This window comes from Miscanthus floridulus, chromosome 11 (assembly GCF_019320115.1).
Source record: "Miscanthus floridulus cultivar M001 chromosome 11, ASM1932011v1, whole genome shotgun sequence".
Taxonomy (NCBI): domain Eukaryota; kingdom Viridiplantae; phylum Streptophyta; class Magnoliopsida; order Poales; family Poaceae; genus Miscanthus; species Miscanthus floridulus.
The window spans coordinates 101,319,552-101,333,954 of NC_089590.1; the positions used below are offsets into that span (position 1 = coordinate 101,319,552).

Here is a 14,403-nt window from a genome sequence, read left to right on the forward strand (position 1 = left end):
AGACACCACAGCAAATCAACCTTCCTAATAACGAATTGAATTCTGATACTGGAGATTAATATCACAAATGGAAGGAGGAAACGATGCTATAAGAAGTTCCAATTTACTTGTCTCTGACCAACCTCACCACACACACATGAGTACATATATAATTCTCTCTTAAAGAAGTGAAGAAACTACTGCGAGCCCTAGCTTATGCAGAGCCTTGAACCCAGCACTATGTCACCGCTGTCAGTCTTCTCTGGGCATACCATCTGTTTGTATTGTACCTCTTCCACTGCAGAAATGCTAACTTGCTAAACCTTTTCTTGCTTGTCGTCCACAAGGGGAAGCATCTCCATCTGATTTCTTGACAGGTTCGCATGCGCTGTTCCTGGACTCCCTGGGGCTGCAGCCTGCCGTTGCGAGATCAGATGCCTCACGTAGCCATAGAAAGTGCAACCAACCAGGGTGATTCCACATCCAATTGCATTCATCGCAGAGATTGGATTCCGGAAGATCAACCATGACACTAACACTGCCACCGCGACCTACAGAAGCATGTCCATTAAGATGTCAATGTCGAGCAGAGGGAGTAGGGAGAAGAACATGGCCCAGAATATAGTCATGCCTTACTTTGAGGTTGCCAGCAACGTTGAAAGTCACTGCTGTTGTTGAATGGATGACGTAGAAGATGGAGAAGTTAAGGCAAAACGCAAGCACCCCTGAACCTAGGATGATAATCAGCGCAGAAACGATTGAATCATGTGTGTAGAACCAGTTGATTACACCGCCTCCTTCAAGCAACATTGCTGGTAGAGCCAGTATCATGGTGGCAAAGGGTGCCATGTAGTACACCGTGTTAATGCTGCAGAAAATAGAATAAATCATCTTACTACAGTAAATAATTAGCAGTTCCAACCTCCATTGAGCAGGAAAAATGGTCTCGAAGAACAGATTGATTTTGGAAGAAGATGAAATGTTTTTAACACTGTTATTAGCAGAGCACACAGCTGCTAATAAATAAGCACCAGGGCACCATAGCATAAGACAAGTGTGTACCTGTCAAATTTGTATCCATGGAGCAGGGACTCTGCCAAGATGGTCTTTGTAGATGTAGCCAGGCAGCCAACCATGGCAGCACAAAAACCAAAAATATTGAAGCTAAGCTCTGTCACCGAGGTCAGGAGTATTCCCCCGACTATGGGGACCAGCGAAGCCCATATGCGCCACTCAAAATGCTTATTCCAGACTAGCCACTGCAGAATAACTGCATGGCATGAAACCAGCGTATCATCTTCTCTTCTCATACCACAGCAAGGTAACAAGTGGAAGATTGAACGACCAGCGAGGGTAGCATAATCAAGGTACCTGTGGTTGCAGGAGTGAAAGATTTGATCGTCTGCATGAAGGAGACTGGAATGTAGCGCAGGCTCACATTTCCCAGCACAATGTTTATGCAGAAGACGAACGACATTGGGAATATCCGTTTCCAGCGGTCCTCCGGTTCAACTTCAATTAGCGGTTTCGCCTTAAGCACATGGATTGCGATGTAGGCTCCGATTGAAGAGCAGATGAAGTGGACACAGGACACGCTGAGAGGAAACTTGAAATCCAGTTTCTGCAGAGAAGAGCATCTTATATCAAGGGCACGGCTTTTGATAGAGGGAGGTTACCACCCACCACCCACCACTCATAAGATGATAGACAGTTGGCTTGCACAGTGAATGGACTGCATTGTGTAGGCAGTATATGGAAGAAAGGGAGCACGAGGAGCAACTTGGAAAGTCACTGCAATAACCTCCTATTAGGGGGTGTTTGGTTGCCCCTCCTAAATTTTAGTCGTTGTCTCATCGGATGTTTGGACATATGCATGGAGTATTAAATATAGACTAATTACGAAACTAATTACATAGTTTGCGACTAATTTGCGAGACGAATCTTTTGAGCCTAATTAGTCCATGATTTGACAATGTTTTGCTACAGTAAACATGTCTATCATTACCCAATTTTTTACCCAAACATACAAAAGAGAGATTGCTGAATGCATACGAGCAGCAACTCTCCAGGACTAGACAATAAAATCGAGATAAAACACGGTGTGACTAGGCTGCTGAACCCTGCTTGACTAAGCACCAAAGTAATGAACTAGTAGAGTACTAATAATCCAAGCCCCAATGGCCAAGTCCATTTGACCCTGTCTGTTTCCCACCCAAACTAATCTGGGAGAGGGCGGGGAACCGCAAATAATGAAATGGTAAGCTGTATGGACGAATTCAGTTAGATATTGGAAAGTAGAAGAGTCGTTCCCCTACAAGGCTACAACTAGAATGGGCGGCAGCAGGGCAGTAGAAGCATCTGGCATCCAGATCCGCGGCGGAGATGGAAGATGGATGGGGAAGCTAGAATCCATAGAATGCGGGTGGGAAGGAGGAAACCTGGAAGATCCACTTGTTCATGATGATGACGGTGACGTTGAAGCCCCACCACTGGAGGATGGCGAGCACCGCGCGCAGGGTGCCCAGGCTGGCCGGCGCCTTGCCGCCGTCCTCCATCTCTTCCACAACTAGTGTATCGTGGACGAGAAAGACGAGATGGCGGGGATGGAGCAAGCTGCTCGTCGGCGTCGGCCACGGCCCGGAGAGTAGGCCTCGCCTCGCCTCACCTCATCGTCATGGTGGGTCGGTCGGTGGAAGGGAGGAGGAGGAATGGGGAAGGAAGGAAGGAAGGAAGGGGAAGGCAGCAGGCAGGCCACGCCAGGTCTAGTCTAGGCCGTGTTTAGGCCCCGTTTACATGTGAAAAATTTTGGCTTTTGGGCTACCGTAACACTTTCGTTTGTATTTGGTAAAAATTGTTTAATTATGGACTATTTAGACTTAAAAGATTCGTCTCGTGAATTACGGACAAACTGTGCAATTAGTTATTCTTTTTACCTATATTTAATGCTTCATGCATGTGCCGTAAGATTTGATGTGACGGGGAATCTTGAAAAATTTTGGACTTTTGGTGTGATCTAAACAGGGCCTTAGTTGGCTAGAATCTGCGCCGCCCCAGAACACTGTAGCAACAATGTGTAATTAGTTTTTGATTTCGTCAACATTTAGTACTTCATGCATGTACCGTAAATTTGATGTGACGGGAAATCTTCTTTTTGCATAGTATCAAATTTAGGAATTTAGGGTCAACTAAACATGGCCATAGTCAGTGTAGGCAGGCAGGCGACAATGTGAGTGAGAGAGATTGGAATTTTTGGACTTGAAAATTCCTTGGACCAGTCAACTGCAAACATTTTTTTGCTTTCTTTTTCTTTGGTTTGTTTTTTTTGTTTGGTTAGCGCCCCTGTTGTTGCTGGAATTGCGGCCTAATGTAGTACTATCTTTCACAAGTGTTTTCTTTTTCCTCTTTATAATGACCCACGTACTCCCTCCATCTTTTAACGTAAATTTCCTTTGTTTGATGAATCAATCAATTAATCTTAAGTTTAATTGACATAGATAGATCGATAGATGACTAATTACATTTATGAATCACTAGATTAATCATAAAATACATTTTTTATGATAAAACTATTTGTAGATACAAATAACTATTCTCAAAATTTTATTTAAAAAAAAACTTTCTCGAATTCTTTTGGATAAACAATTTCAAAAGGTGTTTTAAAACTTTTATGCATAAGTTGACAAAATTCTCTTATCTTTTCCTCCGCTTTTTTTAAGGGGGCAGGGGGCAGGGAACACGGAATAAAAGGTTCTACCATCTACATTTTCTAGTAGAGAAGCACCCACATGTATATGTAATGTAACAGAAGTCGGCAGAGATCAGGCACGCCTGCGCATGGACTGCATGTCTTGCGATGTGACCAGTTAGAATCGCTTAACAAGATAGTAACAGCAAGCGCGCACACTCAAATCTCCAAATTAATTTTACACACGTTTCAAATGCAACTCAACAAGGACCTCCCACCCTTTTCAAATGGAACTCAACAAGGGCCTCCCACCCTTTTCAAATGCACACGCACCCCTCCTCGGTTGCCTATATGGCTATATCTCGTCGTCTTCAAATGGGTCTCTCTCCGGGAAGTCCCCAACCTGCGAAAAAGAAAACGAGAAAAAAACTGTTGAGAAACATTTTCGTACTCCCTCCATTCCAAATTGTAAGTCGTCCTTACTTTTCTGCATACATGGCTTTTACTATATATCTAGATAATAATGTATATCTAGTCGCGTAGCAAAAACTACATATCTAAAGAAACTAGAACGGCTTACAATTTGGAATGGAGGGAGTATTAAAGAAAGAGAGAGAGAGAGAGACAGAGGAAAGAATCCCATACAAGGCAACCTCTTAGCTCATCTAGGAGATAATAATGGTTGCAAAAACACACACCAGAAATCACCTGTTATACTATTACAACGACCCATACAGAGCAAAGGCTCTGCCACGGTTAACTGTTTCATCCTTATCAATAGGCAACCCAACTCGAAAAGGTTATGTCACAAAGAAACATGCTCACAATTGTTCCTTTAGAAAAACTCAATACCTTACAATGCAAACACTCACTCACAATTGTTCCTTTAGAAAAACTCAATACCTTACAATGCAAACACTCACTCATGTCACATGACCCGCTACTACAAAAAGGTTGTGTTACTCCTCATGTTCCCAAACGATATTTGAAGAAACACTAGGCGCCTCTAAATTTCAGCAATCCGCTGCAGAGATAACGTCTAACCAAAACTCGCTCCAAAGTACACAAGGTAAAGAGCTAGGAATCTAGCAACGAAAATACCTTTACTTACCTTTACTTTTTCTGGCCTCACAATTGCCCCATGACCTTGAGGGCACTCAAAGAAGCGAATGCCTTTCACCCTGCAGTATCCACGAAGCACAAGGAAATGTTATCAAGAGCTACTGCCATTTATTAATGAAAATAGCAGGTTACCCATCACAAAATCAAGGGATATGACATAAGCAGCAATTAGCATTACATAACAACAACAACAACAACAACATAGCCTTTCAGTCCCAAGCAAGTTGGGGTAGGCTAGAGTTGAAACCCACCAAGAGCCCCAAGTCACGGTTTAGGCACTTCAATAGCTGCTTTCCAAGTACTCCTATTCAAACATAGATCTATAGGTATATCCCAAGCTTTCAAATATCTTTTTATTGCCTCCCCCCATGTCAATTTCGGTCTTCCTCTACCTCTCCTCATATTATTAGCTTGGCTTAGGACTCCACAATGCACTAGCATTACATAACAAAAATGACTAATAACAAAATCTACACAAAAGCTTATCATTTTCTATTTTTCATAGTTTAGGACTCAACATACATGCCATCATGTTTTCCAAGTGGCTCATCATATTGCAGTCCAACCCAGAATCCACGTCCAAGGGCTTCAGCTCTACCAACAAATTTTACAGTGCCCCTCTTGGCACCAGGCTCGACTTCACATCTATCTCCCACCTGTGACACACTTGTTAGATCACTTGCTGCAGTTGGCAACAATGGTCCATGAAGAGTACCAGTTTAAAATCAATCCTAAGGATGTTCACATATTCCTTGGGGAAAAAAGGTTCAGTGGGAAGAGGAAAGTGACATCAGGCAATGAAAGAGGTTAGCATGCTGATTTGGTAATATATTGTTAGCTCAAATTAGGCTATTTGTAATTATAGCAAGGATGGTAATTGGTACATATATATCGTGATTGTGCCAGCCACTAAAGATGTAATTGAAAGGAGGCTCTGACAGGGTGTGTCTTTGGTTGCTAAATCATCAGCACTAAAAATCTGACACTGATTTTGGACCATTTGCCGGTCTTAGTGCAACTTAATGGAATGCACATGGGAAGAACCAAAGTAACTGACCTTGATTTTGGAGCACAGATCCTCCATATGCTTTTCTGATTGCTGAAGAAATAGAGTAAGCGAGATGAAAAATGAAAGAAGACGGTCCAAAACTTCAGTAAGCAGTAATTTACTTCTTTATCCTCTGACGGAGAGTTCTTCGGGACCATCTTTTCTTTGAATTTTCGAAAGTTAGCTGTCACCAAAATCATAAAATTAGCATTGGGCCTAATGCACTGCAAGTTGCAAACAGACATATCCAAAAGCATACATTGACTGGGAAAGAAAAAGGGAATGAATAGCCGGGGAACTTAAACTTACTGTCGAGCTTATCGTATGCTTCATCGGACATTTTGTACTTGTCGACAAGGGAAGTGTCTTCCAACCAGCCACCCGAGGTGAGTGAGGAAGGATCGAGATCAACAACATGGATCCGGTAGCCGTTGTAGGGGGCGTAGGCCGCGAGGGGCGCGGCGTCGTCATCGAGGTCGGCGATCTTGGCGCCGGTGTCGTCGCGGAGCTGGAGACGCATGGAGGCGACGGCGGTGCCGGTCTTGCGCCAGAGCTTGTCCTTGAGCGCCTCGACGGTGGTCTGCGATCCGATGCAATTAGCAGAGCAGAGACGATGGAGATCCCGATCCCGGCAAGATGAGAGCCACACCCACCTGTTGGGAGACGCGGATGTCCGCAGCGAAGGTGGAGAGATTGGAGTGGGTGACGAGCAGGAGGACGCTGTCGTCAGCCGGCAGCTGCAGCTTGGACAACGCCATGGTTGTCCGGCGGCGGTGCTGCGGCTGTGAGGCAGTGAGGGGGAAGCTCCTCGTCCGTGCGAGTCGCTAGCGCTAGCAGCGTCTGCCCGCCGCCGGTACTGGGTTGCAGGGGTTGTGGGCTGCCTCGGTGCTGGCCCATGGGCTGCATTACCGCATGCGGAGGTGGCCCAGACAGGCCCATAACGATTTCGTCTTCCAACCCACCACCAGTCCATGTCCACCACCATGGCGACTGGGACGGTTGAGAGAGAAGGACGAGCGCGCTATCCATCCACCATCCACTCTTCTCTTCCAAGCTTTCCGGCTCCCCTCCCAGGCAACAAGAAATGGCGGCGGCGGCCGCCGCCGCTCCCGTGCCCCCGGTCTTGTGCAAGCGGGGGCAGCAGCAGCTAGTGCTTGTCCACACCACCAAGCCCCCCCTGCCCCTGCGCCTCACGCGCCGCGCCGTCTCCGTCCGGGCCGCGCCGCCCCGTCAGCAGCAACACCGCGCCCGCCCACGGCCCCCTCCCAGGAATAAGCCCCCCGGACCCGCGCGCCGTCCGCCCAGGGTCCCTCTGGACCAAGATGATTATGAATACGACGACGGCGGTGGCTATGACGACCGGGAGGAGGGGAGGTTCGCTGGGGGCACCCGGGCCGCCGCCATGCCCAAGCCACCGGCCGGCTTCGTGCTGGATGACCAGGGCAGGTGCATCGCCGCAGCATCCAAGCGCATCGTCACCATCGTACGCCTACCGATCCCATTCCTCTCCTCCTCCTTCCTTTCTTTCGTTCTGCACCTTGGTATGGTTGGATTCAGCTCATATTTCTTTCTTTCATCACAAATGAAATTAAGTACCAGATAACTCAAGCCAAACCAACATTGTGCTCTGCAGATCGACGACACCAGCAACCGCCCCTTGGAGTGCATTATCCGAAGAGTATTCAGGAGCTCGCAGGACCACGACTGCTTGCTTCTCTGCCCCGTTGACATGTAAAGCTCCACGGCCAACACTTTCGTACCATTTGTCCATTGCCACTCATACTCATGGCAGACTCCAAGTGACACTCTTCCAGGCCTGTGCAGGTTCTCAAGAGCACAAATTTCAGTGGCTGGGTAGCTGTATGTCTTCACCCTCTCTGCCTTATATACATTCCTTCAACTGATTATTCATTTCTTTTTCCATGGTTCCTAATGTAATGGAATAATGCTTTCTTCCTTTCCTAGACGTTTGATGCACAACGTTTACCTGTTTATTTAGGTCGATGACGACCAACTCAAGCAAATCATTCCATCTGTTGCCTATGCCCTTGCCAGAGTACATATGCACTTTGTCGAAAGCGGGTAAGGACCGTGCACACGCCTCAGGATATATCTGTTCATTCCTTTGCTTCTATCGCGATATCCCTTGTACAAGCGTCTTTCCTCTCCGTTTCAGATTCTGTTATACAAGCAAGGGGTGGCTTCTGCTTTCCAGAAGAGGCCATTCAAGAGTTTCATGGTAACCAAAATCACAGGCATCGATTTTTTTTTAATCTCTGAGGCCAACATATCTTGTCATCTAGTCAAAATGATTAAGAAAAGACAAAAAAAAATTCTGTATTTGCGGATGAATATATTTTTTTAGGCCAACGTAGTAGTCAACATGAAATGTTTTCTAGACAAGCCTGTTCGCTTGTTGGTTTGAGCCAAGACTTATCAGCCATGATACAGTGTTTTCCTCTCACAACAAACCAACACCAACCGGGCTTATCAGCCCAGAAACCAACCAGCGAACAGGCTGAATATCTCAACAATTTCAGAAACTATTTGCTTACTAGTACAATCTACTATTTGCGATATCCTCTTTGGTATCTCATATAAAGATTGCAGATTCTGGTGATGGTGGTGACGGTGTACCTTTTGAAGGTGTAGAGATTTGTTGCTTCAATTTGGTGAGCAAACTGCCTGGATGTAATATTAAATATGAAATTCTGATTTTTGTCAACTTAGATGTACAGTTGATGTGATTTAGTTAGCTTCATACTTCATAGGATAATTGGCCTATGTAGCATGCCGCTACTGGTACAGTGACAAATAAGTAACTGACAAGTAGTCAATCTTGGGTCTTCATTGGCATGCTTGTGATTGCTGACACTTTGTATCTGCAGGATGGTGCACACTATATGATTTATACACCAGTTGATCCTCTTCTGTTCGTCGCAGTCAAGGTTAGTAGGTGGTTCTTCAACTTGTGGTGCAATTTAGTTTGTACATGATGTCTGAGAATGTTGTCACATGTTTGTGTAGGGTAAGGATGGTGTGCTACGCATTGCTGAGGATGTAAGCAGTGTTGTGATTAGCATTTTCCTTTATCAACCCAGTCTGTATTTAGAGCAGAGGAAATAGCAACCACTTACACGCGCGCCGTGAACGTTTTTCAGGATCTGATGGAAGACACTGCAGTTCTGGATGCGGTAGATGAAGAGACAGAATTTACAGCTCTAGTGGTATGCGGCCTGGTCTTTACCTTATGTATGTAGTTCATAATACTGTTTTGGTTAAGACGAGGTGGATAAGATCTCTTGAACTTGTGTGTGGTGTGCAGGAGGAGGAGGAGGCCCTTCTTGAAACAGTACTTGGTGAAAGGTGATGGATGCCAGGGAGCAGGAAGGGGGTTCCTACTTGTATAGGACGAGGAGGATGAGGAGACTGATTGTAGTCCACTCAGCCAAGAAGTAGAATAGAATGAATGAAGCTGGCGATAGATACTAGTACCAGTTGGTTTTGAACAAGGGGTCCATTTGCAATTGTAAACAGCTGCAACCTGCAAAGTGTGTATTACTTGGAATGGATTAGATGTGCAGCAAAGTGCATAATATTTGAGCTACCTAGCCTAGGATGGACAATGCAGTTGATCAGTTGATTGTCCTGTTCACTTGAACTTATCAGTTGTACCGTTTTAACGAAATAATAGTATTTTTCTCTCACAACAAATCAGCATCAGCCGTTTTTTCAGCTAGCCGTGTCTGTGTAAACTAGTGTAGTATAGATAGCTCAATGGGAAGATCAAAGCTATTTATGCTCTGCTGATGTGTTGAATTAATAAATAAATAAAAACCCCAATCTGATATCTGAATACCTGATGGATGGAGGAAATGAAGCAAAATACCCCCATTGCAACCGATTGGTGTCTTCATTTCTAAGGGGAGGGCCAGAGTGGTGTTTTAAGGTCAAGCTTCTACTACCATCAGCCTAAGTCTATGACACATAGGATTAGACCCCCACATGTCATCGACTAGCCTGATGGTATTGATGAAAACTGCATCTTAAGTGGTGGCATGTGCAAATTCCACTATACATATAGACGACTTGTCAGGCACAGATACATCCATCTCAAGTTCTTGTGAATCTGCCCAAGGATCATTTCCATGGAGGAAGAACAAATATCAGAAACCATAATAGGGCTATGCTTCAAATCACTTCTCATCCCATCCTCTATGCATAAATAAGAAGCAACCCAAGGGGCATGTGCTCAAGGGCAGTGCTACAGCGCCAAACTACATAATACAAACTACCCTATAACTGAAGCTTGACCAACTTCTTCTCTTGTAACATGGTGACTACTCATTTAAAAAAAACAAAAAAAAAACATGGTGCTGACTACTTATGGGCTAGTTTTATCTGTTTTAGCATTCAATATTACCCTAGTTTGCTTATCTCAAACAAATGGGGGAAATAATCACACCGAGCGCTGCACATGGTTTTCCATCTTTTCTGAATCAAGCATATACATCTTATATAGAACAACTCGGGAAAAGGCAAGCATTATATAGTACACGTGAATATACACAAGGACGCAGTACCTAAAACTGCCATAGTGAAGCAATCGGGTCTGCTGCAATGACTCATGCATACACTATATGCTCATGAGGAGCGTGCGCTGCGTGTTCGTGAAGCCCAAACACCAAACACAAGGAACCAGGACACAAACAAGATTGCCCAATACTGCATGGACCCATACTGGATTCTTGGGAAAACCTGCAATCAGAAAGGATCATTTAGCATTCAGGCAATGGTAAAAGACCATCGCTTTCTAAACATTTACTTAGCCAAAGGTAAAAAATCTGGCTAAAAGGAAATGAAATATATCATGAAAGATCACCGTCTACTTACAAATCTTAGGGATATTACTACAGTCAATACGCATAAACCTCCAAGAAGCATATGAAGACAGATTACAGCAGCTTTCTGCACAGAAGCCCAAAAACAAAATCATACTTCACATCAAATGCTTCATCCATAGGGGAACCTTTCTTTTACATCAACCTAGCTCATTAGTTTTGTTTTCCTCAAGAGAGCAAGAAATCGTTGCTAATTAGCTGAAAATTATATATATACAAAATGCCAGATTTATAGAAGGCAAGAAATAACTATGCATGTGAGCACCCTCAATATGGTCCAAGAACGACCATAGGCTACAAAGGGATAGCTGCATCTAAACTTTCTAATTCAGGCTCACAGTTACTTCTATGGATCAGATGACTGTTATTATCTAACAAACTTCAAATTGCATAACTTAAAATAACACTAATAGTTACTAAACTGCAGTTCCTCAAGGGTAAAAAAGAAAGCCACATGATCAGTAACTTATACAAGTATGTTTCAGCAGATAACAGTGTCCTTCAGTCAATAATACTTAACACGTGCAGCACCTTCACCAGATGGAAAACCTGCTCTACGCATCTATAAAATTATTTCTCATTTTTTTTTTCATATGGCGGATCTAATTCTTTCTCCTTTTTTTCAGGGTTGTGTAGTTATCTTAATGTTTGTCCGCTTTATGATTTGTACAGTTTTTGTAAAGGAGAACTACCGAGCAATTCTCTTTTAACAGTTATAATAAGAAGGGGTATGCAATTGAGTTGAGAAGTTGCAATTTTCACACAAGGATGTGTAAATAAGAAGAGAACCTTCAGCGAAACATACCTTGCCAACATGTGGAGCAACCAACCATGCAAGAATAATGACAACTAGGCAGGTAGCAACAAAAACTCCAGTGCTCTCCAAACTCCATCTTGTATGTACCCATGTCGCTGCCACAACACTATGCTCCAGAACAGAATTATTGGTTGGACTAAGTGGCGGCTGAGGTTGATCAATGTGGCCTTGGGCAACAGCCACGTGAGAGTTGTGAGGATTGAACCAAGATGATATCTCGCTAAGCCGCTGCCTTCGTATCGCCGCGACGGCATCTGGATCAACACCAGTATCTGCCCCATGCTGCAAGTATGAGATTTCCCCTGTGGATGTCCTTTCCCTGAGAGCTTCATAATCCTTGAGGGAAGCGAGAACCTTATTGAAATCGTCAGGCCTTACATTTGCAGCAACAGTTCCACATATCTCGCACGTGGTGGATCCATGGATGATGAACCACTTCAACGCGCAGGCATAATGCGCGAGGGCAAGGTCGTTGTTGCAAGAACACCCTAGATCCACAAGATGGTCTTGCTGGTGCAGAGGCCCCGATTCGACGTCAGTGGCGCACACGAATATCTCCCCCTCGGGGCTTACGAACTCAACAAATCTGGGAGCACTGGCGGCATCATCCTTTGGCCCAGTGATGGCATCCTTGCTGGTGGACGTCGTGGTGGTGGAGTCAGTGTCAGTCCTCGGAGGGGAAGGCGGCGCGATGCCCAAGAATCCGAGAGCGGACTCGCCTCTCAGATCGGGTTCGACGCAATGACAGACTCGGCAAAGTGGAAGGCCAGAATCGTTGTCGGTGCTGCAGCTTGAGACACGGGGGATGCCTGGTGTGTGGTGGTGGTCGTCAGAAACAGAAGCGGGTGAGTTGATGACATCATCAGTTTGGTCGAGCTGCGGATGCTGCTCCTTGAGGCCCATCCTGGATCAGCTCTGCTCTAAACAAGTGTGCGTGCATTGCCTGCCTGCCTCCTGTCATGAACAACGGAATGAGACGAGATTGATAGCGATAGCAATCCAATGGACTCCAGGAGAGGAGACCGAGGTTGGTGAAAGTGCAGCAGATACGCAGGGGGGGGGGGGGGGGGGGGGGGGGGGGGGGGTTGCTGAGGTTGTTAATCGACCAAAGCAAAGTAGTACAGTACCAACCTGGTTAGTTTGATGTGCGAAGGGAATGCTCTGGGTCTGTGCTGCGGCGACCGACTGGAAGCACCGCGCTGCAGCATCAGGCATCAGCATGGTAGAAGAAGAAATGAAATGGAATGAAGTGAAGCCAGCAGGAGGTGGGAGGAAGGACACGGATGATGAATCGATTTGGGGATAGCAGCTAACCTTGTGTGGGGCGGCGGCGGCGGCGCTGGCGGAGGAAGAAGGTGAAATTGGTGATGGAAATCTCGAGTGTCCACCAGGAGGGAGGGTCGTGGTCCAGCATAAGCATAGGGGGGTTGGATTGTATTGGATTTGGAGCTGGAGCTGGAACTGCTCTGCTGGATTCGATCGATCTGAGGACTGAGGCCTGAGCGGAGGGGGGGCAGCCGGAAGGGGAAACCAACTGAAAAAGCAAGGAAGCACCCGGAGCTCTCGCCCGGTCCTCTCTCTATCTGGTACTCACTCGAGGCCCACTGTCCAGCGGCTGATGCCAGCTGCTTCTGCTCCGTCGTCCTCCGCTCGCCAGCCACGCAGCCTTGAATTCTCCTCTCTTCCTCTCAAATACCCTTTTCTCCTTACATACTCCGTTCGGCTGTTGTGAAAAATAATAGCGCTGTATTTTTTTAAAAAATGAATATTAGTATATTTTAAAGTAATATAGTTTGGCAAATAAGAAGATGTTTGGCACAGCTCATTGGTGTGAGTTGTTTTATTTGTCAAACACTCACTTCTAAAATAGCTTCACCCGTAAAGCTATTTTTCTCCCCCTCTCACAAAGACATAAGTTCGGATAAAGCTAAAAAAAAGTAGCTTATCCTAGTTCTCTCCCTCATTTCTCTCTTCCAACCATGCATGAAGCTGTTGGTGAAGCTGTTTTGCCAAACAGTTTTTCCAAAACAGCTCAGTTTCACATAGAAAAGTTGCTCATAAAGCTATTTTTTAAAAAAAAACAGCTTTACTAATGAAGCTAAGCTATGCCAAACAAGCTCTAAATAGAGGCTGCTGGGATCGTACGTACAAACCATTGGTCTTTATGGTTTATTTTTTCTGAAACTTAAATTCCTAGGATTCTGGACTTTTTTTTTCCAAAGTGAGTAATTTATTTGATTCTTATTTTAGTAAACCATTTAGTTCTCTACGGAAGCTTTCCATCTCTAGGTCTGCCTCTCTCTTGCATTCAAATTAGACCTAAGAGCATCTCCATCGATTGGATATCCCATTTCCTTAAAAATCTTGTATGAGATTTTTTTGGAACCTTATGTAAGTGATGATTTAGAAAAACTGAATTGAAGCTTACAGGGGAGCACTGCTGCAGCAGAGTGAGAATACTCAATCTCCTTTAGTTTACGTGGGACGCAACTGTCAACGACACATCTCGTTTCTTCCTCCTCCTATCTCCTTGCTCCACACACGGTGGCAAAATCGGAGGCGTGGCTAGCCCGAGCACCTACCCCTCAGCGACGGTGACTCGATGGCGCGAGGTAGGTGCTCGCCCGGCCCCGCGCACTCGCCTCCCGACACAACGGCTTGCACTCTCTGCCGCCCGGAGCGATGGTGGTTCGGTAGCCACATGCTCACGACAGAGACGTTAGCAACTCCACCATCTTGTGGGCCCGTGACATCAGTGACAGGACTAAGAGGAATGGGGATTGAGAAAAATGGTGGCAGATCCTCCATTTGAGGAATTAAAGGGAGGTTTTGACATTTGAGGGATTAAGAA

At 45.3% G+C, this 14,403-nt stretch overlaps 3 protein-coding genes and 1 pseudogene across 6 annotated transcripts; 1 reads left to right on the forward strand and 3 right to left on the reverse strand.

Moving 5' to 3' along the window:
• Position 1: 1 nt before the first annotated feature.
• On the reverse strand, positions 2–2,724 carry LOC136494266 (UDP-galactose transporter 1-like). Its single transcript, XM_066490437.1, has 5 exons — positions 2,418–2,724; positions 1,351–1,600; positions 1,042–1,249; positions 616–847; positions 2–530 (listed from the first exon to the last, which is right to left on the reverse strand). The coding sequence occupies exons 1-5, from the start codon at positions 2,532–2,534 to the stop codon at positions 297–299; spliced, it is 1,041 nt and encodes a 346-aa protein (XP_066346534.1). The 5' UTR covers positions 2,535–2,724; the 3' UTR covers positions 2–296.
• A 1,140-nt stretch (positions 2,725–3,864) lies between these two features.
• On the reverse strand, positions 3,865–6,684 carry LOC136492863 (tubulin-folding cofactor B-like). 2 transcript variants are annotated; one of them, XM_066488922.1, is made up of 7 exons: positions 6,488–6,683; positions 6,144–6,414; positions 5,957–6,018; positions 5,844–5,885; positions 5,309–5,442; positions 4,776–4,845; positions 3,865–4,067 (listed from the first exon to the last, which is right to left on the reverse strand). In XM_066488922.1, the coding sequence occupies exons 1-7, from the start codon at positions 6,590–6,592 to the stop codon at positions 4,020–4,022; spliced, it is 732 nt and encodes a 243-aa protein (XP_066345019.1). In that variant the 5' UTR covers positions 6,593–6,683; the 3' UTR covers positions 3,865–4,019. The 2 variants fall into 2 exon arrangements, with proteins under 2 accessions (XP_066345019.1, XP_066345020.1); XM_066488923.1 differs by lacking the exon at positions 5,309–5,442 and having other exon boundaries at positions 5,844–5,878; positions 6,488–6,684.
• A 135-nt stretch (positions 6,685–6,819) lies between these two features.
• LOC136492861 (uncharacterized) lies at positions 6,820–9,441 on the forward strand (annotated as a pseudogene).
• A 713-nt stretch (positions 9,442–10,154) lies between these two features.
• On the reverse strand, positions 10,155–13,214 carry LOC136492860 (uncharacterized). Of its 3 annotated transcripts, none has more exons than XM_066488920.1 (5): positions 12,867–13,212; positions 12,684–12,737; positions 11,541–12,506; positions 10,728–10,802; positions 10,157–10,592 (listed from the first exon to the last, which is right to left on the reverse strand). In XM_066488920.1, exons 3-5 carry the CDS (start codon positions 12,453–12,455, stop codon positions 10,479–10,481), a joined length of 1,104 nt encoding a protein of 367 aa, XP_066345017.1. In that variant the 5' UTR covers positions 12,456–12,506; positions 12,684–12,737; positions 12,867–13,212; the 3' UTR covers positions 10,157–10,478. The 3 variants fall into 3 exon arrangements, with proteins under 3 accessions (XP_066345018.1, XP_066345017.1, XP_066345016.1); XM_066488919.1 differs by having other exon boundaries at positions 12,684–12,751; XM_066488921.1 differs by lacking the exon at positions 10,728–10,802 and having other exon boundaries at positions 10,155–10,592; positions 12,684–12,751; positions 12,867–13,214.
• Between the last annotated feature and the right edge of the window lie 1,189 nt (positions 13,215–14,403).

Bases quoted from the DNA above. Each gene is read 5' to 3' on its own strand.
- LOC136492860 (XM_066488920.1), bottom strand. From the start codon at position 12,455: ATGGGCCTCAAGGAGCAGCATCCGCAGCTCGACCAAACTGATGATGTC. The intron at 10,803-11,540 runs GTATGTTTCGCT...GCTTCTGTGCAG, and splicing joins TTGCTCCACATGTTGGCAAG to AAAGCTGCTGTAATCTGTCT. The intron at 10,593-10,727 runs GTAAGTAGACGG...TTCTGATTGCAG, and splicing joins TAGTAATATCCCTAAGATTT to GTTTTCCCAAGAATCCAGTA.
- LOC136492863 (XM_066488922.1), bottom strand. From the start codon at position 6,592: ATGGCGTTGTCCAAGCTGCAGCTGCCGGCTGACGACAGCGTCCTCCTG. The intron at 6,019-6,143 runs GTAAGTTTAAGT...TTTTGGTGACAG, and splicing joins AGCATACGATAAGCTCGACA to CTAACTTTCGAAAATTCAAA. The intron at 5,443-5,843 runs GTCAGTTACTTT...AGTGTGTCACAG, and splicing joins ATCTGTGCTCCAAAATCAAG to GTGGGAGATAGATGTGAAGT.
- LOC136494266 (XM_066490437.1), bottom strand. From the start codon at position 2,534: ATGGAGGACGGCGGCAAGGCGCCGGCCAGCCTGGGCACCCTGCGCGCG. The intron at 848-1,041 runs GTACACACTTGT...TATTTTCTGCAG, and splicing joins CATGGATACAAATTTGACAG to CATTAACACGGTGTACTACA. The intron at 531-615 runs GTAAGGCATGAC...ATGCTTCTGTAG, and splicing joins ACGTTGCTGGCAACCTCAAA to GTCGCGGTGGCAGTGTTAGT.